The sequence below is a fragment of the Prionailurus viverrinus genome, chromosome A2 (genome assembly GCF_022837055.1).
Source record: "Prionailurus viverrinus isolate Anna chromosome A2, UM_Priviv_1.0, whole genome shotgun sequence".
In the NCBI taxonomy this organism is placed as follows: domain Eukaryota; kingdom Metazoa; phylum Chordata; class Mammalia; order Carnivora; family Felidae; genus Prionailurus; species Prionailurus viverrinus.
In genome coordinates, this window is record NC_062562.1 from 74,376,009 (window position 1) to 74,403,579 (window position 27,571).

General features: G+C 35.3%; 1 protein-coding gene across 2 annotated transcripts in view; it reads right to left on the reverse strand.

Annotated features, from left to right (window-relative positions):
* Positions 1–27,571, reverse strand: part of CDK13 (cyclin dependent kinase 13) — a 125,630-nt gene that overhangs the window by 34,661 nt on the left and 63,398 nt on the right. For both annotated transcript variants that reach the window (XM_047850355.1, XM_047850354.1), the window contains exons 6-7: positions 10,664–10,853; positions 9,572–9,628 (exon numbers count right to left, since the gene is read on the reverse strand). In XM_047850355.1, the coding sequence (XP_047706311.1) occupies positions 9,572–9,628; positions 10,664–10,853 (247 nt within the window). The remainder of the gene's footprint in view (positions 1–9,571; positions 9,629–10,663; positions 10,854–27,571) is intronic.

Here is a 27,571-nt window from a genome sequence, read left to right on the forward strand (position 1 = left end):
CTCTCTCTGCCCCTTCCCCGCTCATGTTCTGTCTCTTTCTGTCTCTCAAAAATGAATAAACGTTAAAAAAAAAATTAAAAAAAAAAAAAAAAGCAATGCCTTAAGGGTGTGTCCCGAGGCTGGTAGGCAGCTCAGCCTCCTATCTGGTCTAAATAAATAAAAAGGCGAAAAAGCAAATGTTCAGAGCAAGATCCTAGACCCCTGAAGTATTTGGAGGTTCTACATAATTAAAATTTACAAACCAGAGTTGCTAACTTTGTTAAAGACTCTTATAAGAAATAAAAAAAGAGAATTACATAAAAGGAAATACCTAAACTGCTCTAAAATGCTTCATTCTTTCAACATATATAGTATGCCTGTACTTCTTTTAGACTATAACTTATATTTTTGAGAAAAACATGGAGAGCCTTCTGCTAACAAAATTTATCATATGCACAAATGCCATGTCTCCCTTCAGAATCTACTGCAGAAACACCTACCAAACCTACAAAAGAAATCTAGGACCTGTTTTTAATACCTACCCTCTCCGGACCCTCTCGGGAGGTCAAAAATATTCTGTCATCCTTGACTCTTCTTTCTTTCAAATCTCACATCTAACTTGTCAACAGCTTTTGTCTTTTCTACATCCAAACAGATGCTAAATCCAACCATTTTCCATGATTTCAAAAAAGTGAAAGCCAAGATTATCTTTTAGTCTGAGTCATTATTATTTTTTCATTGGTATGAGTTTCGCTGCCTCTATTTCTATCTGGCCTCCCTCCCCCACTTTTTTAAAGATTTTTTTCAAAGCCGAAAATCAGATCCTATTACTGCAAGTACATAAAATTTAAACTTTACCTCAGTTGATATAACCATATTCCTGGGCATCTCACCTCCTATTTTTACACTAGGCAACTTTCTGGCCCTTAAATTTTCCAAGTCTATTCCCAGGTTTTGCAGTTGCTCAGTTCCTTCTACTGGAATGTTCTTGCCCTATGTCTTCACTAAGTTATCCCATTCTCATCACTCATTATTCAGGTCTCAGGCTCAATTTTACTTCTTTAAAGGTCTGTCCTAACTACCTTAGCTAAAAACTACCCACATGCCTAGAGTGACCTTGCAGTCACTATTTTGTTTTGCAGCACTTAAGTATTTTAAATTCTTTCCTCTATTCCACAGGTTCATGTCTACCTCTGCCATCACCGTGTAAATAAGACCATGGACCTGGTGTCTTTCATAGCTATATCTCTAATATTTAACCAGTAGGTATTACCTAGGTCAGTGTCTGGCACAGAGTAAGCACTTGTTAATATATATGTATATATTTTTTAATGTTTTATATTTTTGACAGAGAAAGAGAGAGAGAGAGAGATGGAGAGCACAAGCGAGCATGAGTAGGGGAGGGCCAGAGTAAGAGAGAGACAGAGAATCCGAAGCAGGCTCCAGGCTCCCAGCTGACAGCACAGAGCCCGACGCGGGCTCAAACCCACGGACCATGAGATTGTGACCTGAGCCGAAGTCGAAGTCAGCCGCTCAACCAACCCACTGACCCACCCATGCGCCCCTCATTAACATATTCTTAAGTGTATTTATTTTGAGAGAGAAAGCAGGTGAGAGTGGGGGAGGGGCAGATAAAGGAGGAGGGAAAGAGAATCCAAAACAGGCTCTGCATTGTCAGCAGTATGGAGCCCCACACGGGGTTCAAACTCAAGAACTGTGAGATCATGACATGAATCAAAATCAAGAGTCAGACATTTAACCAACTGAGCCACCTGGGTACCCTGCACTTACTAATACTTTTAATGAGCTAAGACATGCCTTAACTATATATGATGAACACAATTTTTTTCACATGCCCCTTCCCCCTTACTTTTCTATCTTCACTCCCACTTTCTTCCTGATAGTTTCCAAGAAAAATAACTCTGAAACTTCTGTATTGTAACACTGCTGCAAAGAAACAATAGTAATTTTTTTTCCCCAACTAAGGTCATCTTACCTGTTTTTACTACACATGTAAATTTAGAAGTCCTAAAAGTACCTGTATCTTAACACATCCCAAAGGAAATCTATCATCTTTTGCCACACACTTGCTTCCTGTTTCCTGTCTCAGGAATGTATGGTAGACACTGCTAGCTGTCTTCCAAAATCTGTTCTTCTTTTCTTCAATGGTAGCTGCCCACCTGTAGGCCACTGCCTACCCTCACTGCAGTTGGGTGTGTGTGATCACAGCACCATGTTCTCAATAAAAAAACATGATCATAAATGATAAGCACCATTCTAGGTCTGGCTCATAACATCCCTCTCTCCTTTTTTCTAGCTTCTGGTTAACAGAGGTGGTGTCAGCCTTGGAAGTCATGTGAAGAAGATGGCAGATCTTCCAACTTGGATCCCTCAATGACTATATGAAATAGTCACTACTTGATCTAATGAGATGGTTAAATACTCTTCATTGTCCACCGAGGTAAGCAATATCCATTCCTGATCATTAAGTGAGAAACACATACAAACTTCATACTCTTTAAGCCACTGAATTTTCAGGTTCTTTTTGATGTAAAAGCTTAGCTTACCCTAACAAACCATTTATTCAGTTTCTTAAGCAGAAATCTACAGTAGAGGTACAGACAGGGATGTGTCTAAATAAACATATTCAGGGGCGCCTGGGTGGCTCAGTCGGTTAAGCGGCCGACTTCAGCTCAGGTCATGATCTCGCGGTCCGTGAGTTCGAGCCCTGCGTCAGGCTCTGTGCTGACAGCTCAGACCCGGAGCCTGTTTCAGATTCTGTGTCTCCCTCTCTCTCTCTGACCCCTCCCCCCCCCCGCCCCATTCATGCTCTGTCTCTCCCTGTCTCAAAAATAAATAAAACGTTAAAAAAAAAATTAAAAATAAACATATTCAACTATCAAGTTTTAACAATTTTATATCTTATGATATAATTCATCTGTTTTGCCAACATCTATGCCCATTCCCAAGTTCTAGCCATAATCATCTTACCCAGGTTTACTGCAACAGCTGACTGCCCTTGCTTCCAGACTTCCTTTCCAAATACAGTCAAAGGGACAACACAAAACGTCAATATGTTATACCTTTAACACACACACATTCTCTTCCTCCTAGAGAATATGCACATAAGGCCTATAAAAATTTATTACTAGGGTGCCTAGGTGGCTCAGTTGGTTAGGTGGCCGACTTCGGCTCAGGTCATGATCTCACGATTCACGAGGTCGAGTCCCATGTCGGGCTCTGTGCTGACAGCCCAGAGCCTGGAGCCTGCTTCCAATTCTGCGTTTCCGTCTCTCTCTGCCCTTCATGCTCTGTCTGTCTCTCTCTCAAAAATAAAAAAAAAACATTAAAAAAAAATATTTACTACTTGGTTCTTGTTTCAAGCACACTGAACCATCAGGTCCTGAGAAGGCTGAGCAAATGTTCATTTTCTAGAGCTAGGAGATAAGCCAGGGAGAGAGCAGAGCTAGCAAGAAAACTTTTAAGATGGTGGTGCTATAATTATGTTTTAAATGTTTGTGATAAACATTTTTTAAATAAACATTTTAAATAAGCTTTTCAATAAACTAGTTTTAAATGTTTAGAAGTTAATATTGACAAAAGACAAAACGATTGTTTAAAAGTTAAGAAAAACTTACATGATTTATTCAAGTATTCTGCAAATCAGGTGTCCCACCTCACTTTCTACCTTAGTGTCTAATAAGAAGGAAGCAAATATTGAGAAAGTATGCAGACAGACTTTTAATCATAAAAGCAAATACCAAGATAGATGGAGTTGGCAAATAAGGCCAATTTCAAATTACTTAATTCACTAATTTAAGTGATATTTATTTATTTATGAGAGAGAGCGCAAGCACACACACAAGTGAACAAGCAGGGGAGGGCAGAGGGAGAGGGAGAGAGAGAATTTCAAGCAGCCTCCAGGCTCAGCACAGAGCCCAACTTGGGGCTCGATCTCACAACTGTGAGAACACGACCTAAACCAAAATCAAAAGTCTAATGCTTTTGATTATATACTGTGAATATATGTGTATATATGTATGTATGTGTATGTGTATATATGAATGTATGTGTATATGTGTATACACACATATATAAAATATATAAAGTACTATGCACAAATGCTAGTTAAGTTTGTTCCTTCTTTATATATATATATTTTTTTGTTTGTTTGTTTGTTTGTTTGTTTATGTTCAGAGTGAGCAAGTACACAAGCAGGGGAAGGGCAGAGAAAGAGGGAGAGAGAGAACCCCAGCAGCCTCCACACTGTCAGCGAGGAGCCCAATGTGGAGCCCGAACTCATGAAGTGTGAGATAACGACCTGAGCCTAAATCAAGAGTTGGACCTTAACCAACTGAGCAACCCAAGGGGTCCCTGTTCCTTCTTTATAAACAAGTATTTACTGACACTCTGAGCTAGGTACTGCACTAAGCACCAAGAGATGGCTAGACCAAAGAGCCAACCAACCAAGTAGTTGTTTAAAGCCTTGAAGTCTGGTGGTAATATAGATATAAATTACAATAATATACTTTAAGTACTACATAAAATAATGAAAAATGTACTCTGGATACATAAAGGAAGATGTGACCAAAAATGACTGTAGGATTCAGGGTAAATTTTTCAAAAAAAACAAACGTCAGACTCAGATAATGGAAAGTATAATTCCATACAAAGGAAACAACTTATGTAGACTCACAAAGGCATTCAAGAGCTTAACCTGTTTAAGGGAACTACAAAGAGTTGACATTGCTATTATCTGGGGGGCAGGGGACAGCAGTTGATAAGAGTGGCAGAAGGAAAAGAATGTTAGGGAAACAGCCCAGAGGCAAGAAAACCAATACAATTCTACTTACAGTGGTCTATAGGAGACATATCTATATGTGAGAGTGACTGATACCTTCAACTAAAACGGGGAATAAAGGAAAAGAGCAAACTTTTTTTCTGGAAATACGAAGACAGGCTTTGTACAGTATGTTTAATTTAAAGCACCTACACCACCTAGGTGGAGTTGTGCAGTTATGTCCAGTACAGGTTTAGAGATCAAAAGAAAGATCAAGAGAAAGAAAGAGAAATTTGTAAATCTTCAGCATTGAGGGAATACATGAAATTTACCCTACATGAAGAGGGGGAACACCATACTCCAGATAATTAAACTGCCTTTCCCATTTTACATGCTCAAAAATGTAAGCTACTCCATTAGGGCCAAAGGAAGTACAATTTAATCTGGATCATATGGTTAGGTTAGTAATCTAAATGAGATTTCCATTCCTAAAGCTTGTTTAGCCACATTTTTTATTGCTATTAATATGTTATTAGCCATCTTTTTATTACTATGGTCCTAATATTGGCCCAGGATCTCCCAGAAGTACTCTGGGTATCTGTAGTCCCCAGAGCTCCCTGCACTAATCTCTATCAGGAGGGTCCTCCAGATCAGAATGCTGGTCTCTTGGATCAGAATTAATCAAGCAGTTAGTGTGAATGTGTTTTACAGTTTAGGGCATAAAAAACATAAAAGTTTAAAATATGGTCTCTGTCTTTAAGATGACTACAATTCTAGCTTGACTGAAAAGACAAGAACACAAGTAGTATGTCCTGAATATAAATTCATCTAGTCCTTGGACAAGCTGCAAGAGGTAATACTTTCTCCCTTTCCCACTGATACTTAGCTTTGGAAAAATTTAATTTTGCTTTTAATGGCAATTTTATGAAAAGCCACTAGATGGTGATATTACCTTTAAAAACGTTTAAGAAACTTTTATTTTGATTACGCTAACTCTTAGAACCATAAAAGATGGGTTTTTCAATATACTTTAAATAAGGATTTTAGAGATTTTAAATCTTTCATCTTGGGGCACCTGGGTGGCCCAGCCGATTAAGCGTCTGGGTGTTGGTTTTGACTCAGGTCATGATCTCACAGTTTGTGAGTTCGAGGCACATGTCAGGCTCTGTGCTGACAGCGTGAAGCCTGCTTGGGATTTTCTCTCTCTGCCCCTCCCCTGCTCATTTGCACGCGTGCGTTCTCTCTGTCTCTCTCTAAATAAACTTAAAAAAATTTTATAAAACAAAATCTTTCATGTTAAAGTTGTGAATAATGAAATATAGAGAGATTAAGTGACCTGCCCAAGATTAACTTCTTAAATAAATGGAAATGCCAGGACTAGAACCAAAGTTTTCCTGATGCGTATATTTATTCATATGGGACAGTCACATAAAGAGAAAAAGATACCCCATCATTTGGGAAAGCAATGGAGCAATGACTTGGTAAAATAAAAACTCAGAAGTGGGTATATTACCATGGCTAAAAGTTTCAGGAAAAGTTGATCTTAAAATAGCTACTGAAAAAAATGAATGGGTGTAAAGAAATGGGCAAAACCCTCTGTTCTCAAGTTCTATATTTCCCAAAATGAGAAAAGGATTTTTCAAGTTTAAAGGAATCATTTTCACCCTAATTTTAACTCAGTGGTTCTTTCTTCTACTGTAGCACACGTGACAGAGGAGATCCACAATGGTCACATCACCTCCCATGTTCAATTCCTAAGTACTAGAGAGAATTCCATCCAGTTCTCCAAATTCAAAAAAGATATCGGAAACCAAGTGAGTGAGAATGTAGTTGAAGCTATTACAGTGGTAAGCTGAAATGTGCTCAATTTCTGAACAAAAAAACCTTGCAATAATTTCTTGAACACTTCAGTTCTAGTTACTTAGAAAACACTTCAAAGTGATTTAACATTTGGATGAGTGTTATTACTGTAAAGCCTTACTTTTATTCCTCCTTATAATAACAAAGAAGTATGAATGAAATATCATGGTATGTTTATTTTTAAAAATATCTAGAAAAGTTGGAACAATAGTAAATCTGCTAAAGGCAGTATGTTAGAAACTGGTAGGTTATTAAAATTTACTATAACAATATATATATTTTAAAGTCATTCCATTAAAATTAAGCCTACTCTGATCTTAAATTGGAATTATTCAAATCTGAAAAAGAAAAGTTGTAAGGGAGTACATAAGCCCCTGAAAAACTTTGCTTACAAAACAATACACCAAAAGGTTTTATCTTACGAAAATTGGGTAAGCAGAAACATTTACTACACATTACCAGAAGATGCAAATTTTAAACTTCCTACCTTTCTAAGCTCAAAATTCCTGTATCAATTCAGTACAGCAATGGGGACCCCGGCTCAGTGAACACACCACACCCATGGCACTCCCCTGAAATCCAACACTCCATTTAAAAAAAAATTTTTTTTAACATTTATTTTTGAGAGAGAGAGAGAGAGAGAGAGAGAGAGAGAGAGAGAGAGAGAATATGAGCAGGGGAGGGGCAGAGAGAGAGAGGGAGACACAGAATCTGAAGCAGGCTCCAGGCTCTGAGCTGTCAGCACAGAGCCCGACGCAGGGGTTGAACGCATGAGCAGCTGTGAGATCATGACCTGAACTGAAGTCGGACACTTAACCGACTGAGCCACCCAGGCACCCCCCAACACTCCATTTTTAAAAGGTAAAATAAATTAGAAAATGTATTTTGATAGGTAAAACTTGACTTTACAGTCCGTTTTTCTGGAACATATCTATTCTAATGTGAATAAATATCAACATAAAATGAATTATACAGTGGAACTTTCTCACAATAGTTTGTTTAAATAAAAGATTCTAGTGAGTTCACAACAAACATATAACTATATATAAAATTTGAGGTTTTTTTTAAAAAAAGGAAGTCCAAATTAATAACTAAAACAAAATTTATGAGCTTAAACATACAGTATAAAAAGCATATACTATACTAAGATTTTTCACTAAACATGAAAATAAGACGAAAAATGGTAATTTAGCTGTTCTCCATCTCTACTGAAACCTAACATGAAATCAAGAAGAAAGGGATTTACATTTAAGTTTGACAAAAACATATACCTGTATTAAGAAAGGATGATTGAAACTACAGTGAAATCTCAAAAAACCAGCTAAGAGGACAGAATCTTTAATTAAATAGAACTTCCCCATAAAGAATAGTCAACGAAATTTAGTTACTCAAAAAATATACTCCCAAGAGAAGTTTTGGATTAAGTGCATATTTGGCCAGTTTATTTTTTCTTCAATTTCTACCAAGAGGCACTATTATAGGTGATAGAAAAAATAAAAAATTGGGAGTTGGAAACTGAACTACATATACTCTGGACTCTGCCAACAAATATTTTTTTATCTTTAACTCAACCATTTCTAGGGCTCAGTTTTCTCAAATGCAAGATGAGGGTTACAGCTTTTAAGGCTTTAGAAAAGTTTCAAACTTAAAAAAAATAAATCCTACGACTCTTTCTTAAAATAAAATATTAATTAGAAGTATGGCACGTAAAACAACAAAAGCCAAAAAGCTCTGCCTTTTTAAAGTAGGTCTGTAACAACTGGTCCATACCATAGTTTCTGAGGGATTTAATGAATTCTGATGGGTCCAAAACACACCATTTAAAAACCTCTCCACACTAAACAATGAAAATAATTTTCAGAATGACATAACAGACACTGCAAGATTCAAAAAGAAATAAATTTTCACTGTAAAAAATTCAAAGAGGATTTTTTTCAACCAACCAGAAACTGGCCAACATTCAGTGAAAGTACCTATTTCTGAGAATTCTAATTAACTTTTGTTAATTAGATTAAATTATAGTTGCACTAAAGAAATTACAGAATTGTCAAGCATAAAGTATTTCAGAATATATATCTGGAAATAAAGAAACAGTGCTGTTTGATAGGAAAGAAATAGACCAAACTAGAGATAGATTAAACCCAATTAATTCCATAGAATATTTATATAAAATCCACTACTTGACAAAAATAATTTATTTTGAAATTCCATATTAGTTTTCTTCTTTTTTTAAGATTTTCTTTTTAAGTAATCTCTGTACCCAGTGTGGGCTTAAACTTACAACCCCGAGATCAAGAATCCCATGCTCCACCCACTGAGCCAGCCAGACTCCCACATATTAGTTCTAATGAGGCAAGTCCTATTTCACTACCACCAGGCCCAAAGGAGCCAAAATGGGATACACGTCCCAAGTGCAGCCAGGGAAGCTCCATACAGAGAAGAGTTATACAATGGAACTTTCTCACAATAGTTTAAATAAAAGGTTCTAGAGAGTTTACAACAAACGTAACTATAAATAAAACTTGAGTTTTTAAAAAAAGGAATCCAAATTAATAACTAAAACAAAATTTGTGAGCTTAAACATGCAGTATAAAAAAAGCACATACTGTACTAGTATTTTTCACTAAACACAAAAATCACCAACATCTTAATATCTGGATCTGCACTTAAGATACATTTAAAATGACACATTTTAAAAAAATTTTTATTTACCTCTAAAGTGCCAAAAAAACAATTATTTTTAAATTGAGATAAATACATAAAATTTGTAATTAAAACAGTCAATCCCAATATGGTATAAAATTATATTATTTCACGTATTTAACAATGAAAAGTATAATATATTTCCCTTTTCTTAAAAAAGTTTATTTCTTAAGAAAAAATAAACTATCAATAAGCTGTCCTTAAAACTGGTCTCTATTGTCTATAATACTCATTTGAAAATACTCTTACCTTTCTTCTGAGCTATACAATCGAGCAAGTCCAAAATCTGCAAGTTTTATTTGCCCTCTGGTGGAAGACAAAATGAACATAAACTATTAGTCTACTCTGAAATCATACATATTTGTACGTATTCATAGATATCTAATCCTATCATACACATTCATATTCTATTCCTAGAACTAATAAAAAATATACTTATATAAACTTTAACACTGATCACACAGCAGTACCCCAAGTCCTATAAGGAAAGGTAAACAGATAAGCAAGTAAAAACAACAACAAACAGTACTTTTCCTTTGACAATTTCAGCTACTATTATTCTAGTACCACCACCACAACTATTACTATTATTGTACTAGTATTAACAGTATTTTAGTATTAGTTAGTTCCTATTTAGACAAGTACACTTCAATGAAAATAAAATGAGATTATTGTTGCTACTCAGTATTAAGACATATTACTTGTTCAAATCAAATCAGTAAAGCATGAGAATTAAATTGTATCATTTTAAATTTATGTTTAATTTTCCAATTCTTAGAGGGGCTAGGTACATAGAACCCTTTCTAGTAACTAAAATCAGAACCAGGCATATCTCACTTAAACTAACAAGGAGTACTACTTAGAAAAGAATTATCAGAGCTCAGGTTATGCTGTCAGTAAAATGTTTAACATAAACTTTAAATATCTACTTGTGTGTGTGTATAAGTATATATGTGTGTGTGTGTCTGTGTATACACACTTCAAAAAAAGTTCACTTTAAAACTGTGATACTGGTGTAAAACAAATTCTAAATTTAAAAAAATTCTTAGAACTATTCTTAACCTAAGGCTGAAATCATTATTAATTATAAGAATATCCATTCACATTATCTGGAAGAATATCAAATAAGAAAATTGATTAAGTATTATTTTATGTACACTAAAAACTATTATCAGAAATTAACCAAAGTGTATTTAACACATGTTCAGATGCAGTTCTGGCAGTAATAACACTGATTATGTTATAACAGCTTGAGCAATAAATTTTCAATCTTTTTAACAGAATCAAAGTATACATTATATAATACTCATTTGAAACACATATATCAGACTCATACCATACCTATTATTTAGAAGAATATTTGAACATTTAATATCTCTATGCAAAAAGTTCTTCTTATGACAATAATCCAGGCCTTCCATAAGCTGTCTCATAAATGACTTTATGTGATTTTCATTAAAATGAACCAAGCCTGATTCCAGTAGTCCCATCAGATCATGGTCCATATATTCAAACACCAGATAAAATGCACCTAAGAACAAGAATAGTTAACACATTAAAATTTTTATTCTCATAAGACTTTTCTATAGGCTCAAAATTAAAAAAAAAATGCTGTGAAGAAAATTATCTCTTGAAAGTCCTACTTTGTGACTTCAATAACATTCATCTTTCTCTCTGAATTTAAAATCAATAAAAACATCCCAAGGAAACAGAAAACTGTTAAGATATGGAAATCAACCCTACAGTGCATAGCTTCTGGGCATGATTAATGTAAAATAAATTAACTGTTTTATACACTGAACAAATTGTCTCTCAGCAGAAGCTGAATAAAATCAGTACAGTTCATCAAAGAAAATTTAAAAGTGTTAAAAGAATTGTATTTAATAAGAAAAGAATCTGAGCCCAGTTTGATTTTAGATGATTTCTATTAGGCCTTCAATAAACATATAATTTAATTCTGTTTGTAAATCTCCAGAGCATTTGAAAGCACACAAATTACAACTTTATTTTATAAAACCAACTTAATCTTGCTACCAAAACCTAAAATAGCACATAGCACATACATAACAACTGTACTTATAAGAGATCCAAAAACCCTAACTGAAGCTTGTAGAAATTGAATCCAAAGCTGTATCTAAAAATATTCATGGAAAAGCTGACAAAATTCAATATATCTATCAAAGAAAATAAGCTATCAATATGCCAAAAAAAGTCATCTGAAGAAAGTTAACAATCAGTTCCTAACTAAAAACAGAGCCAAGATCTTACTTATAGTAAACTTAAAAAAATAATACTCTTAAAAGTTGGGGATGAAGGAGTGAACTTGTGATGAGCATCGGGTGTTCTATGTAAGTGCTGAGTGAAGAAACTGTACACCGGAAACTAACGTTACACTCTATGTTAACTAACTGGAATGTAAATAAAAACTGAAAAACAAGTTTATGATGGTACCCTTCTCTCAAACCAACAACCAAGTCATATTTAGCAGTAAAATGCTTGGTGTTATAAACAAGAAAAAACATTAATTATTACTAACTGCTGTAGAAGTTAGTAAGTAAAATTAGAGACAATGTGTAAACACTGAAAGGAAGAAAAACAGAATTACTGGTAGACGACTATTTTCCTTGAAAATCCAATAGAATAAAAAGAGACTACCTGAGTTAGAGAAAATCATATACAAAAAGCAAAAGGTGCATTCATATATGCAAGTAACAACTTATTAGAAAATAAAATTTACGCGACTCCACAGAAGAAACATTACTACAAATGACCAGGAAAATAAACTTTAACAATAACCATACAAATTCATTACGAAATACCAAACTATAAAATTCTGTACTATAAAATGGTTTCAATAAAAGAGCCAAGGATTTGTTTCTATTTTCTCTTGCTAAGAAGATACTTAACTTCACAAAATAATGCTAAAATTCACCTTAAAGAAAACAAGAACCAAAGTACCAGCCAAAATGTTTCTGAAAATGAACATCTGCCCTACCAGAGATTTCATATAACCTGTAGGGACAGAGAAGTGTAATATACACCAGAAAATAAAGCATCAATATACATCTAATAATTATGAAAGCAAGCATTTTAAGTCAGTGAAGAAAAAACAAGGTGAAGCCGGTATTTGGAACAAATACCATAACCCCACAGGAAGATGGGTGAGTTACACCAAAGACAAAACACAACCCCATAAAAAAACCAACAGATTTCACTAAATAAAAATTTAGAATCATGTACATAAGTAAACAATATGAAAGGTAAAGGCAAGGGGTGCCTGGGTGGCTCAGTCGGTTAAGCGTCCGACTTTTGATTTCGGCTCAGGTCATGATCTCACAGTTCGTGGGATCGAGAGCACAGAGCCTGCTTGGGATTCTCTCTTTTCTTCTCTCTGCCCCTCCCCTGCTTGTGCACATGTGCGCTTTCTCTCTCTCTCAAAAATAAATAATAAATAAACTTTAAAATACAATTAAAAAAAGGGAGATAAAGGCAAATGGCAAACTGGAGAAATATATTTGCTACAAAACAGATTAATATCCTTAATATAAAACAAAGTCTTACAAATTCCTTAATATAAAGCAAAGTCTTACAAATCAGTACGTTAGAAGACCAATCCCACAATAGAAAATGATAAATAAAATGAACTGTCAATATGCAAAAGATGCTTATATCCAAACACACATTTCACTCTCAATCAAAATATACAAAGCAATATACCACTTTTAACTGAAGGGTTACCCAAAGGGTTTTAACTAAAGGGATTTCAAAAGAAAGACAATAAATACACAGTATTAACAATGGCCTCATGAGGTAAATAGACACTGTTATGTAGTATCAGTAAATTAGAAGATTCATAAAATATAAATAGGCAATATACACCAAAGCTTTAAAAATTACATACCCTTTTACAGAGCAAGTGCATTTACAGATATTCAGCAAAAGGAAATAAAGATTGCAAAGATTTAGCTATAAGCATGTTCACTAAAAGCAATAGTGCAATAAAATATTTAAAGGCAAACAAAAAACAAACAAAAAACTGGCTTATTATGGTACATCTATACCATACCATGTGCTTTGAAAATTATTGTAGAGGTACAATATTGATGTGGAAACATATTAATGATGTTAAGTAAGTAGATTATAAAATAGTATGTATTTGACAGATTAATCTTTGATGACATTAAATAACACAGTTAGAGAAAGTATTTAGAATGTGCATGGTGTTATACAGTTGCCACAAGCCACATGTGGCTATTCAACACTTGAAATCTGGCTAGACTGAATGTGCTGGAAGTATAAAATGTACAACAGATTTCCAAGACTTACTACAAACCAACAAAAAGAATATAAAATACTTTAATAATCTGTTATACCAATGACATTCTGAAATAATCTACTTGATACACTGGGTGAAATAAAAATATTATTTAAACAGACTGATTTTTTAAAGTGAGGCTAACAGATAATTTTAAATTAAAATATAACGGCTTGCATTCTATTTCTATTAGAATTGAATTACAGGTATAAGAATTAAAACGAAAACTATCTCTCTATACAGATGAAATTATCTTTTGGTCCCTGCAAAAGACATAAACATTCAATGAGAAAATTATTAAAAACAGTAACACATTTAAAAAAAACAGCAGAAATAAAACATAAAGGAGTCACTAACGTAACTACCAGTTAAAAGACAAAATGGAAGGCTCTGTTTCTAATAAAAGATTAATTTTTTTTAATTTAAGGAATGTGTCAAATCCTTCAAAGATAAACTTGTAAGACTCTTACGAGACAAAACTATACACACAAAAAGTGCATACACTCTTAGATAGGAAGGCTCAACATGAAAAAGATGTCAATTCCCCCTAACTAATTTATAAATTAATCACAAGCTCAATTTTTTAAAACAGTTTTTCTTCCCTACAATTAAACATAAAGTTGATGTCATATCCACATAGAAAAATATAAGAACAGCAATGAAAACATCTAAAAGGGGATCTGGGCATGAGGCTCTACCAGATATAAAGACAGTGTTAATGTCTATAACTAGAACGTGTAATATTTGCAAGTAAACATGAAATAAAGCAGAAATCCAGAAATCTATTACCCAAGCACATACAAAACTTTAATATATGATAAAGATGGTGTATCATTTCAATAGGGCAAAATATGGATTTATTGACAATATTTGAGCAATTGAAATAGACAGAAACAGATAAAACTGGTCTTTTCCTCACAACATATACCTGCATAAAAAGCAAATGAAGAAATGCTAAATATAAAAAATAAAATCATGAGAACACTTAAAAAAAAAAACAAACAAAAACCATGAGTTTCTTCCTAACTTCAGAATGAGGAAAACTTTCCTAACTAGGAATCAAATCAAGAAGCAGTAAGAGGGAAAACACTTCCATGATGTGACTATGTAAAAATAAAAATCTATTGCATGGCTAAAAACACTACAAGGAAATTTAGAAGAGTTAAGCAAACTGGAAAATATTCAATTGTAACTTATATTCCAGGCAATTTACTAATATCCATTATAAAAAGTCCCTCTAAGTCGGAAAGAAAAAAGATTAACAACCTTAAGAAAAGTAGGCAAAAAAAAGATACCCCCCCCCAAAAAAAAACAAAAAAACCCACAACCACCAAAAAACCAGTATAGCAAATTGCCATTCCATCAATGGAAAGTTGCTTAACCTTGCCCAGAATAAAAATTTATTTTTTCAAACTGAAAGCTCACCACAATAACAAACTGACAACAACCCTAAAGTATGACACCAGACTCTACTGCAAAGCTTGTAAGGAACACTCTCTCGGACATGCTAGGAATCTGTTAATATCTAATTTAATCATATTTAGCATTTCCCTTTGACCTATAACAAACCCAATTCTAGGAACCTGTCCCAAAATTCACTGACAAAAATGCTAAATGATGTAGGCACAGAGCTACTCAATGCAGCATTATTTCTAACAGTAAAAGACTGAAAACAATGTAAATGTCGACCAGCAGGAGACTGACCAAATAAACTGTACATCCGCATGGTGGAGTGCTGTGTAGCCATAAAAAGAGGTGATGACAATCTCTACCACTATGGAGGAAAGAACCAGGCACAGGAGATCATTTACTATTATGCTCCTATGTATACAAAGAGAGGAGGGTGAATATGTAGAAAAGAAACTGAAATGAATTAAACTTTAAAAACAAAAACATAACAGTTACCCATGGGAAAGGGACAGAATGAGAAAAAGAGAAATGCGAGTGAGCCTATTCTGAATGTGCCCTGTTTTAAAGTTGTGAGTTTAGAGTCATGTAATGTTTTACATGATAAATATACATCATTAACCAAAAAGGGTAAGACGGTATTTCCATAAAAGATCAGAAACAGATGAACCTAAACGTGTATCAAACTGGCTGCAGGTCTGTATCATAGTATTTTGACTAAATATCCCTAGTGGGGTATAGTCTAGGAACAAAAAGAAACATTAAGAAATCTAAAACTTTATTCAGTGTTCTTCTTAGTAACTAATATTAGCATTGTTATCTTGAAATTATGTGTACATTGTAGGACTAGGTTAGTACCTTGGGAATTAAGATTTTTAATATAAAACAAAGAAAAGTATAAGATCAAACAAATATAAACCTTATTCTTTTAAATTAAAATTATCTACAGTAAGGGCGCCTGGCTGGCTCAGTTGCTAGAGCATGTGACTCTTGATCTCAGGGTCATGGGTTCAAGTACCACGCTGGGTACGGAGCCTACTTAGAATAAAAAATAAGTAAATGAATTTCTTTAAAAACAAATCATCTATGGGTAGTCAGCCTCCAACATGGTCCCCAACAATTCTATGTCCAGGTATCTATGCCCTCCCACAATGGTTCGAGGGCAGCCTGTGTGACCAAAGGAATACTGCAGAGGTGATAATATCAATGACTGCCAAGGCAAGATTGTATATAGACACTGCAGGTTCTATTTTACCTTCTCGAATAACTTGCCCTGGGAGAAGACAGCCATGAAGCTGTCAGGATAGTCAAGCAACTCTACTGAAAGGCCCATGTAAAGAACTGAGACCACCCACCAACCGTGGAACTACACCTCGCCAGCCATTTGAGGGAAGTTGATTCTCCAACTCCAGTCAAGCCTTCTAGTGACTACAGCCCTAGTCAACACCTCACTGCAACCTCATGAGAGAACGTGAGCCAAAAGTGCCCAGCGAAGATGCTCCCAAATCCCTGCCCATAGAAACCATAAGAGATAATAGCTTCCAGCATCATCTTTTAAGCACAACTGCCAAAGAATTAAGCTTATCTCTAAATAAGCATCTAGATCTAATTACCATTTATAGCAAATATGAGAGTTAGAAGAACAATCCAAAAACACCAAAAGGAAGCATTTAGCCAAATCCAAAATGTGGTCTAATCTTCAGTAAATAAATGGAATGAAATTTTTGAAACGTAAGAGCAGATAATTAATCGCATACAATGTAGATCTTGTTTGCATCCAGATTTCAACAAAGCCCTCATAAAAAGTATTTCTGAGACAACTTGGTAAATGTAAAGATCAACTATTAGAAAATATTATAAATTATATAAATATTATATAAATTATATAAATGTTATAAAAAACTGCCTCTTCTCTTTTTTAACATAACCACAACTTCATTATATACTATAGGCAGAGGATTAATCAAGTATTTATGTTTACAATATGATGCCTAAGACTCACTTAAAAATAATCCAGGCATAATAAAAACAGGTAGGGAGAGAAATGAAACAAGATTAGCAAAATGTGATAATGGCTAAATGTGAGAAATGGCAACAATGGGTTTCATCATACTGTCTTAAGTATGTTTGAGTAGTTCAATAATACTATTTCACTAATACTGAATTGTTTTAAATGTTTGCAACAAAAATGAATAAATAAAAATTTTAGTAGGTTTTCAAGTTATCCTGAATTAAGGGATAGAATGTTCCCATACCAAAATGTTTCAAAAGTTCCAACTTTCAAACTGGGTCATGAAATCAATTTAGTAAGTCATAAGCATTTATTTTTATTTTTAAAATTTATTTTTAAATATTTTATTTTTAAGTAATCTTTACACTCAGTGTGGGGCCCAAACCCACAATCTCAAAATCAAGAGTCATACACTGCACTGACTGAGCTAGCTGGGCACCCCACAAAATGCATTAAAAAAGTTTTTTTTTCGGGGCGCCTGGGTGGCTCAGTTGGTTAAGCGTCCGACTTCGGCTCAGGTCATGATCTCGCGGTCCGTGAGTTCGAGCCCCGTGTCAGGCTCTGTGCTGACAGCTCAGAGCCTGGAGCCTGCTTCGGATTCTGTGTCTCCCTCTCTCTCTGACCCTCCCCCGTTCATGCTCTGTCTCTGTCTCAAAAATAAATAAACATTAAAAAAAAAAATTTAAAAAAAAAATTTTTTTTCTACTGCATGTTATTTTTCCCTACATTGTATTGAAACATTAGTAAAATCGTATGTAATAATATTTTTTATAATATAGCATGCCAAGTAAACTTTCATTTTGGTAGGAATTTATATACATACATATGGTTAGAAAAATGTCCAATATCAAAATTCTAAGAGCAGTTTATCTCTGTGTGAGCAGATGGGTGATTTTTACTTTCTTCTTTTGCTGCCATTTTCTGACTTTTCTACGAGGAACACAAACAGTAATTTTTAAATATATTAACAACTATGTCTAATATACAATTTGTTAAGGAAAAAACAACCCAACTGAAAGAAATGGCAATGTCACAAAGAATGCATGTGGGAAATCAAAATGGTAATAAGATGCTCCATACCTCACTAGTAATCAGGAAAGTACTAATCAAAGAAACAATGAGATACCATTTTGACCTATCAGACTGACAATATTCAGCAATTCTTTCTTTCTTTCTTTCTTTCTTTCTTTCTTTCTTTCTTTCTTTCTTTCTTTCTAAGTTTATTTATGTAAGAGAAACAGAGACAGTGCAAGTGGGGGAGGATCAGAGAGAGGGAGACAGAGTATCCCAAGCAGGCTCCTCCGGGCTCCCAGTGCAAAGCCCAAAGTGGGGCTCGAACCCACAAAACCATGAGATCGTGACCTGAGCCAAAACCAAGAGTCAGATGCTTAACCAACTGAGCCACGCAGGCACCCCCTCCAGTGATTTTCAAATGAAAGGAAACTCATGCACTACTACAACTTTTTAGCAAAGTAACCTGATTACTTACTAATTAAAACTACAAATGTCTATTGACTTAGCTTCCCACATTTGGGAGTAAATCAAAGGAAATAATAGCGCCAGTATGCAAGTATACATGTATACTCACACATGTATAAGGACTTTAAAAAAAAATGTTTATTTATTTTTAGAGAGAGATTGAGAGGGACAGAGAGTGTGCGCAGGGGAGGGACAGAGACAGACAGAGAGACAGAGAGAGAATCCCAAGCAGGCTCCACACTGTCAGCCCAGAGCCCAATGCGGGGCTCGATCTCATAAACTGATGTAGGGCTAGATCTCATGAGCCATGAGATCAAGACCTGCGCCGAAATCAAGAGTCAGACGCTTAACTGACTGAGCCATCCAGGTACTCCATAAGAACATTTCTAGCAGAACTGTTTGTAATGGAAAAAATGATGGGAAATATTGAATGCCCATAAAGAACTGACTGAATAAAACTGTGCATATCTACACTGTGGCACATCATGCAGCTGTGTCAAAAAAAATTTGTCACCTAGAGGTATGTTTTATTCTTTAATAAGAAAAGTAAAATACATAGTAAAAAAGCAATTAGCACCAGGTCTTCCTGATTCTGGTCTGACATGTGTGGAATTTGGAAGTTACCAATCCCATTGTTACAACAAGAAAATAGGAGAATAAACTGAAAATCAACAACTCTTCTTAGATCAGAGAAGTAAGGGTCACAGAGCAAACCACTGCCCCCCAAATTAGCAAAGGAGACAGGTGGATAAAGAGAGTCAACTCACCAGAGCAGAAACCCAGGAACAGAAATCTCCATAGAAACTATTATCAGGGTAGGAAAGCCCAAAATGTAATTGACAAACGGCTGGATACTCCACATGAACAAGTCTAACAGTTAAAAACTCCAGGGGATCCAGCCTTACATAGGTTCCCATACTTCTGCAAGTTTTCCCTTCAGGAAACCTACCAGGTTATCACATCAAAGATCACAAAAAAATTATACTGTGCTTCTAGCAAGGGGTGGGGGAAAACAGTCATGATCAAATACACTCAGAGCATTCTGTTCTTAACACAGCCTGCTCTCAAGAGAAATTATATTAACAGAGACTAACTGGGGTTCCACAAGAGCCTTATCGATCTGGCAGAAAAAAAATAAAATCCCATCTCCACAACACTCTAGTCTTTCACTCAGAGGAAGGAAATACTCAACTGCAGCATCCTTTAGTATTCCTGCCTTACTTAAAGGGGAAAAATATAAGAAAACTGAGAAACACTTCTGAAGGACACAGCCCAAGGATACAGGCTTACTAAAAAACAGACCGAATCATAGAAGTACAGAATACTTTTCCTCCCCCCATAACTTACCACCGTATAAATAGGGCTTCTGTATAGTAACAAGGGAATACAACTTAAAGAACTGCACATCCCAGATATTATTTAAGAAGTCGCCAAGGAACCCAAAAGACAAGAGGGGAGAGCTTAGCCTCTGACACAGCTTCAGCAAACAAAAAGCACAGCCTAGCCACTAGGCAGATAAACATAAACCATACACTAAAAGCCAATTTACCTCAGTTACTTTTATCCAATACATTGTGCGTCTGGTTTTCAACTAATATATCATACAGTATTTTATAACACAATCTGGAGAAAATGCAAACATCAGAGTCACATTCAGATACAGCAGAAAAACTAGAATTATCACACGAGGAATTTTAAAAACTATAATTAATATTCTAAGGGCTCTAATAGGAAAAGTAGACAACAAGCAAGAACAAATGGATATTGTAAGCAGAGAAATAGAAGTTCTAAAAGAGAATGAATAGGAAGTACTAAAAATCAAAAAACACTGTAACAAAAATGAAGAATGTCTTTGATGGGTAATCAATATATGGGACATGGCCAAAAAATCACTGAGCTTGAAGATATCAAAAGAAACTTCCAAAACGGAGCTGAAAAAAAAAATGCAGAATACAAAATACTCAAAAAATGTGGGACAATTACAAAAGGTGTTAACACACATGTAAAGAGAATACTAGGAACAGAAAAAAGAGAGGAAGGAAAACAAAAAATCTCAAGTAATAATGGCTGAAATCTCCCCCAAATTAATGATAAATCCAAACCACTGATCTAGGAAACTCAAAGAATACCCAGGAAGACAAATACAAAACATCAACATCTAGGTATATCACATTCAAACTACTGAGAATCAAAGAAAAAAAAAGAAAGAAAGAAAGAAAAATCTTGAAAGAAGCCAGAGGGAGGGGCAAACTCACCTACAGAGTAGCAAAGATAAAAATTATATCAAATTTCTCCTCAGAAAGCAAAGGTACTGCTTAGAGAAAAATTACATCACTGAATGCATGTATTTGAAAAGACCTAAAATCAGTAACCTAAGCATCCATCTTTCTAGGAAACTAGAAAAAGGGCAAATTAAAGTCAAAGTAAGCAAAAGAGAAATAATAAAAATTAGAACAGAAATCAGTGAAATTAAAAGCTGATTCTTTGAAAAGATCAAATAAAATTAGTAAACCTCTAGCCAGGTTAATTAGGGGAAAAAAGAGAATATGTACAAATTACAAATCTCAGAAATGAAAGAGGAAACATCACTATTTCTCTCAAAAACATTTTAAAGACAGTAAAGGAATATATGAACAACTCTGCCCACAAATTTGATAATATAGATGAAATGAACCAATGCCTTGAAAGACACAATGTACCAAAACTCACAAAAGGAAAAATAATAGGCCTGTATCTATTAAAGAAAATGAACTAATAATTACCTTCCAAGACCAAAAGCATCAGGCCCAGATGGGCTTACTGGTGCATTTTAACAAAAATTTTAACAAGGACATTATATCAATTCTCTACAATCTCTTCCAGAAAATATAGGAAGACAGACTACTTCCTAACTCATTTTATAAGGCCAGCATTACTCTAATACCAAAACTAAAGTCACCACAAGAAAGAAAAACTACAGCCAATATCTCTCATGAACACATATGTAAGAATCCTCACCAAATATAAGCAAATCAAATCCAACAATGTATATATAAAAAATATACACCATGACCAAGTGGGATTTAGTTCAGGTATGAAAACCAGGTTCATCATTCAACAATTAGTCAGTGTAACCCATGACATCAAGGCTAACAACAACAAAAAATTATCTGATCATAGCAACAGATGCAGGAAAAAGCATTTGACAAAATCCAACACTCATTCATGATTAAACAAAACAAAACAAAACAAACAAAACAAAACTCAGTAAACTTCCTCTACAAAAGAGTTTCTACAAAAACCTGCAGCTAACATCATTCTTAAATGGTGAGAGATCTCCCACTGATAGCAAGAATAAACCACGGATATCCCCACTTACCACTTCTACTCGTCATACTATAAGACCTAATTAATGCAGTCAGACAAGAAAAAGAAATAAACGGCATTATTAGAAAGAAAAAATAAAATGTGCATTATTGTCTGTGTAGAAAATCCCAAAGAATTACCAAAAAAAGGCGGGCAACTAATTAGCAATTGTAACAAGGTTGCAAGATACAAAATTGATGTACAAAGTTAACTGCTTTCTTATATACCAGCAGTGAACAACTGAATTCGAAATTAAAAACATTATACTATTCACATTAAGAACAAAAATAATTAAATATTTAAGTTATAAATCTAACAAAATATGTACCAGAAAAACTACAAACCCTGATGAAAAAGCAAAAATCTAAATCAATGGAGACAGTCCATGTACATGGAGTGAAGACATAATATTGTAAAGATATTTCTTCCCAACCAGATCTATGCATTTATTGCAATCCTAATCAAAATCCTAACAAGTTATTTTATGAATATTGACAAAATGATTCTAAAGTTCATATGGAGAGGCAAAATTCCTAGAACAGCAACACAGCAGAAGAAGAATCAAGTTAGAGGACTAACACTATCTAACCTCACTTACTATAAGCTACAATACTCAATCCAATGTGGTATTTGCAAAAGAACAGGCAAGTAGACCAATGGAACAGAATAGCAGAATAGAGAGCCCAGAAATAGACCCTTAAAAAACAGTCAACTGATCTTCAGCAACAGAGCAAAGGCACCTCAATAGTGAAAGGACAGTCTTCAACAAATGCTGCTGGAATAAATAGGCACTGGCATGCATGCCAAGAAAGAAAAAAAAGAAAGAAAGCCCACAAAAAATAACTGAAAGAATCTAGATACAGATACTATACGCTTCACAAAAATTAACTTAAAATGGATCACAGACCTAAGGGTAAAATGTAAAACTATAAAGCTCCTAGAAGGTAACACAGGAGAATATCCAGGTGACCCTGAGTTTGACAAAGGCTTTTTGGATGCACCACCAAATTTACAATCTGTGAAAGAAGAAATGGTGTTAAGGAAAAAGAGTTGGACTTCACTAAAATTAAAAACTTCAGCTCTGTGGAAGACCCCCTTAGAAGAATGAAAAGGCAAGCCACAGACTGGAAGAAAATCTTAATAAACGTATCTGAGAAAGGACTGGTATACAGCCATGTACAAAAAATTGTTTAATTCAACACTAAGAAAACAAACAGCCCAATTAAAACATGGGCACACGATCTGAACAGATACCTCACCAAGGAGAAAAAAAAATCCCAAAAAACCCCACATACAGGTGGCACATAAGCATATGGAAAGATTCTCAACATCATACTTCATTAAAGAAGAGCAAACTGAGGGCCACCTGGGTGGCTCAGGTATGATTTTGAGGTTTGTGAGTTCAAGCCCACATGGGGCTCCCTGCTGTCAGCCTGTCAGCACAGAGCCCACCTTCGGATGCACTGTCCTCCTCTCTCTGCCCCTCACCCACTTGTGCTTTCCCCCAAAATAAATAAATATAAAAAAGAATGGCAAACCGAAACAACAATGGGATACCACACACACCTACTAGAATGGCAAAAATCCAAAACGTTGACAATACCAAATGCTGGTGAGGCTATGAAACAGCAGACCTCTCATCATTCATTACTTAATGGAAACACAAAGTCACTTCTGAAGACTGTTTGAAAGTTTCTCAGAAAACCAAATACATTCTTCCTATATGACCCAGTACTCATGCCCCTTGGTATTTAGCCAAAGAAGCTACAAACATATATCCAAACAGAAACCTGCATGTGAATGTTTACAGCAGCTTTATTCAAACCCAAGCATCCAAACCCAATAATCCAAACCCAGCATGTCCTTCAGTAGGTGAATGGATAAATGGGGTACATACAGCCAATGGAATATTAATTAGCACTAAAAAGAAATGATGCATGAAAACCATGGAAATCCATGGAGCAAACTTAAGTGTATTATTTAAGTGAAAGGAACCAATCTGAAAAGGCTACATACTGTTATTTTTCCAATTATAATGACATTCTGGAAAATGTAAAACTAGGGAGATAGTAAGAAACAAAAAAACAGTATTTGCCAAAGAATTAAATGTGGATATGAACAGGTGGAATACAGGGGATTTTTAAAACAGTGTAAATACTCTGTCAGATTCTCTGTGTCTGGGGGACTTTCTGTGCCCCTGTCTCTCTTTCTCTGTGTTCCTATCAGTCTCTCTCAAACTCTATCAAACTGTTGGATTCTCTGTCTCTCTCTGCTTGAATGTCTCTCTGACACACTCTCTCTCTCTCTCTCTCTCTCAACATATATATTTAAATATATATTTCTAGGGGCACTTGGGTGGTTCAGTTGGTTAAGCATCAGACTCATGATTTCGAGTCAGCTCATGATCTCACAGTTTGTGAGATTGAGCACCACGACAGGCTCTGTGCTGCCAGCACGGAGCCTACTTGGGATTCTCTCCCTTCCTTCTCCCTCCCTTGCATGTGCTCTCTCTCAAAATAAATAAACTTAAAAAATATACATTTCTATTATTTCTATTTCTATTCCTATTCCTATTTCCATTCCAAGACACAAAGGTCTTGAAGGATATATAACAGGCTGTTAACCCTGGATTAGGAAAAAAGTATCAAGAAAAAACCAGGAAATTAATTTTTTTCTTTATATGTATTTGCATTATTTCAAAGATTATGATAAACTAATTTTTACTTTTATACTCATTACAGAGGAACTCTTTCAAAAGAACATTAAAATAATAAAGAATTTATAGTTAAAAGTCCTTAAGATACAAGAGATTTTAAATTCAGTAAAAACTGATCACAATAAGCTCTACACTCACAGGCAAAAGCAATAAAATGCAAAACGGAGAACAAATAAATTGGGGGGAATAAATTACGTGTTACTTGCATTTCTGATTCCCTTCACTGAATAGACATTTGAATCATTACTGTTCATTGTAATTAGGCTGAGTCCTTAGATGTCAGCCCCACCAGAAGGTCAGGAACAACCCTTTATAAGGGGTAAAGTCAAGCATTTGAGGCCTAGGAATCACAACTTAACCTGAATTATATTTGGTGGAAACCCTCCAGTCAATCCCAGAACAATCCTGTGCTACTAGGACATTCTAAGACCACAGGATATTTTAAGATAGACCTCCCTAATCCACACCTACAAAAGTCAAAGTACACTGACCTGAACAAAAAAGTTGATTTATCAATCTCCTAAATATTCTTTGTTTTGGGTATAGAGTGAAACGGAGTTTTCAAAATCCTACAGCAAGAGTCTAGTCTCCTCTACATCTCAGTGCTGGCCTTAAACTAAGAACCTATACTGTCACAAGGTGGCTGCTGCAACAACAGTTCCTTCTTGCTCTCAAGCTTACACCGCACAGGTGAGAGAACCTCACTCTATGCATGAAATCTTGGAATAAATCTCAACCTCATGGACAGGAAGACCTTACTCTAACTGGCCAGTGATGTGCCCCTAAGGCGCTGCAAATGGAGTGAGCTCTACTGCTAGACCAACCGAGAATAGATAAAAGGTGGATCCATAAAAACAAAAAGTCCACAGCTGTTACAGGAAGTATATAGGAAATGGGGTAAATGGGCGGTAGGAGACTCCAAAACACATCAAATACAATTATCAACCTCAAAGTAGAGCCACTATCAAGCTATATTCTAGGACTATGCTCTCCATTCACAACGCATGAGTCACAATTGCCTTTGAAGCACCTGAAATGTGGCTAGACCCAATGAGACGAGATGTGCTATAGATTTTGAAGACTTAGTACAAAAACATGTAAAACATCTCAATAATTTTTAAATAATCATTACATGTTATAATTACGATTATATTTTGGGGTATTTTAAATAATATAAAATATTATTAAAAATAATTGGCAAGGATGGGACGCCCAGGTGGCTCAGTAATTAAGCGTCTAACTTTGGCCCAGGTCATGATCTCATGGTTAATGAGTTCGAACCCTGCATTGGGCTCTGTGCTGACAGCTCAGAACCCAGAGCCTAGAGCCTGCTTCAGATTCTGTGTCTCCCTCTCTCTCTGCCCCTCCCCTGCTTGCACTCTCTCCCTCACATTAAAAAAAAAAGATCATGATTAGCAAAGAGAAAATATTTTATTGTATTATTAAAAACATGGCAAAAAGGTAGGGAAGGGGAGGAATACATCCAAAAAATGAACAATAAATTCACTAGCACACTGACTTATGTGAAAATCAACTGTCCACTTAGTACTAATTCAAATATAGTATTTCACCCATGGCCAAAATATATGGAAAGGTAAACTCACGCCTAACATAATTTATAAAAATGTGGTGTTTTAATGTTTATTTATTTATTTTGAGAGAGAGTGAGAGTGTGAGTGGTGGAGGGGCAGAGAGGGAGAATCCCAAGCAGGCTCTACACTCAGCACAGAGCCTGACACAGGGCTCAATCTCACAAAACATAAGATCATGACCTGAGCCAAAGTCGTCTTTTTTTTTTTTTTTATTGTTATTTATTTTTGAGAGAGAAAGAGAGTGAGCACAAGTGAGGGAGGGGCAGAGAGAGAGGGAGACACAGAATCTGAAGCAGGGTCCAAGCTCTGTGCTGTTTAACCCATGAACTGTGAGGTCATGACCTGAGCCGAAGTTGGATGCTTAACCGACTGAGCCACTCAAATGCCCCAAAAGAAACAGATTTCTTAAATAAATAGACCAACCACTCTGTTCGAGATTGCCTTATTTTTGAACATGGAAGGTTACCATGCTGTTAACTAATTACCATAATAAACAATGCAAACAGAAAAAGCATTCTAGGGTGCCTGGGTGGCTCAGCTGGTTATCCAACTCTTGGTTTCAGCTCAGGTCATGATCTCACGGCTTCATGGGTTCGAGCCTCACATCAGGCTCTGCGCTGGCAGAACAGAGCCTCCATGGGATTCTCTTGGTCTCTCTCTCTGCCCCTCTCCCAATTGTGCTGTCTCTGTCTCAAAATAAATTAAAAAATCAAAAAAAATTAAAGAAAAGAATGTGAAAGACCAATCTACTTTCAACTAGCCATTCTAAAAATCATCTAGTATATTAAGCCTAGATCCTGCCTGTTAAAGGCAAATACAGTAATACTGGAAGCAAACACAAGGTATAGGAATGGTGAATTTGAACCCAAAATTACAAGTTTCCACTTGTAAATTCTAATTTATATTATTTTTGAGATCACATATGTTTTGTAAATGTATCAATTATTTCAGAATTTTACCTTTGTGAGACATTTTTCAATAGAACAGTCAACAGAAGTTTATGGCTTATAAGTACAGATATGACTAAGAGCTGCTGACATCAAGAGCCTAATAAGGTAGCACTGCAGATGTTAGGTAAATAAAAATACTATAGTGCTGTAACTGACGAGCTTAAAATGCAGTGGTATCCTGATTAGGGAATCGAGAAGAAACATTTTAACCTGGGTTTAAAATCAGGGCTAGGAGCAAGCAGGCTGACAGGGGCAAGGAGTATGCTCAGTTTGAGAAACCTTGTGAAATGTCAATATGGAGACATCTAGTGAACAGTTGTAACTGTACGGAGCTCAGGTCTAGAAAATTTTTACGAGGTAACAGAATACAGCCAATGACGGTTAATAGCCTTAGCCATTGAGAGTATCTGAGAATTAAGAGAAGACCACCAAGG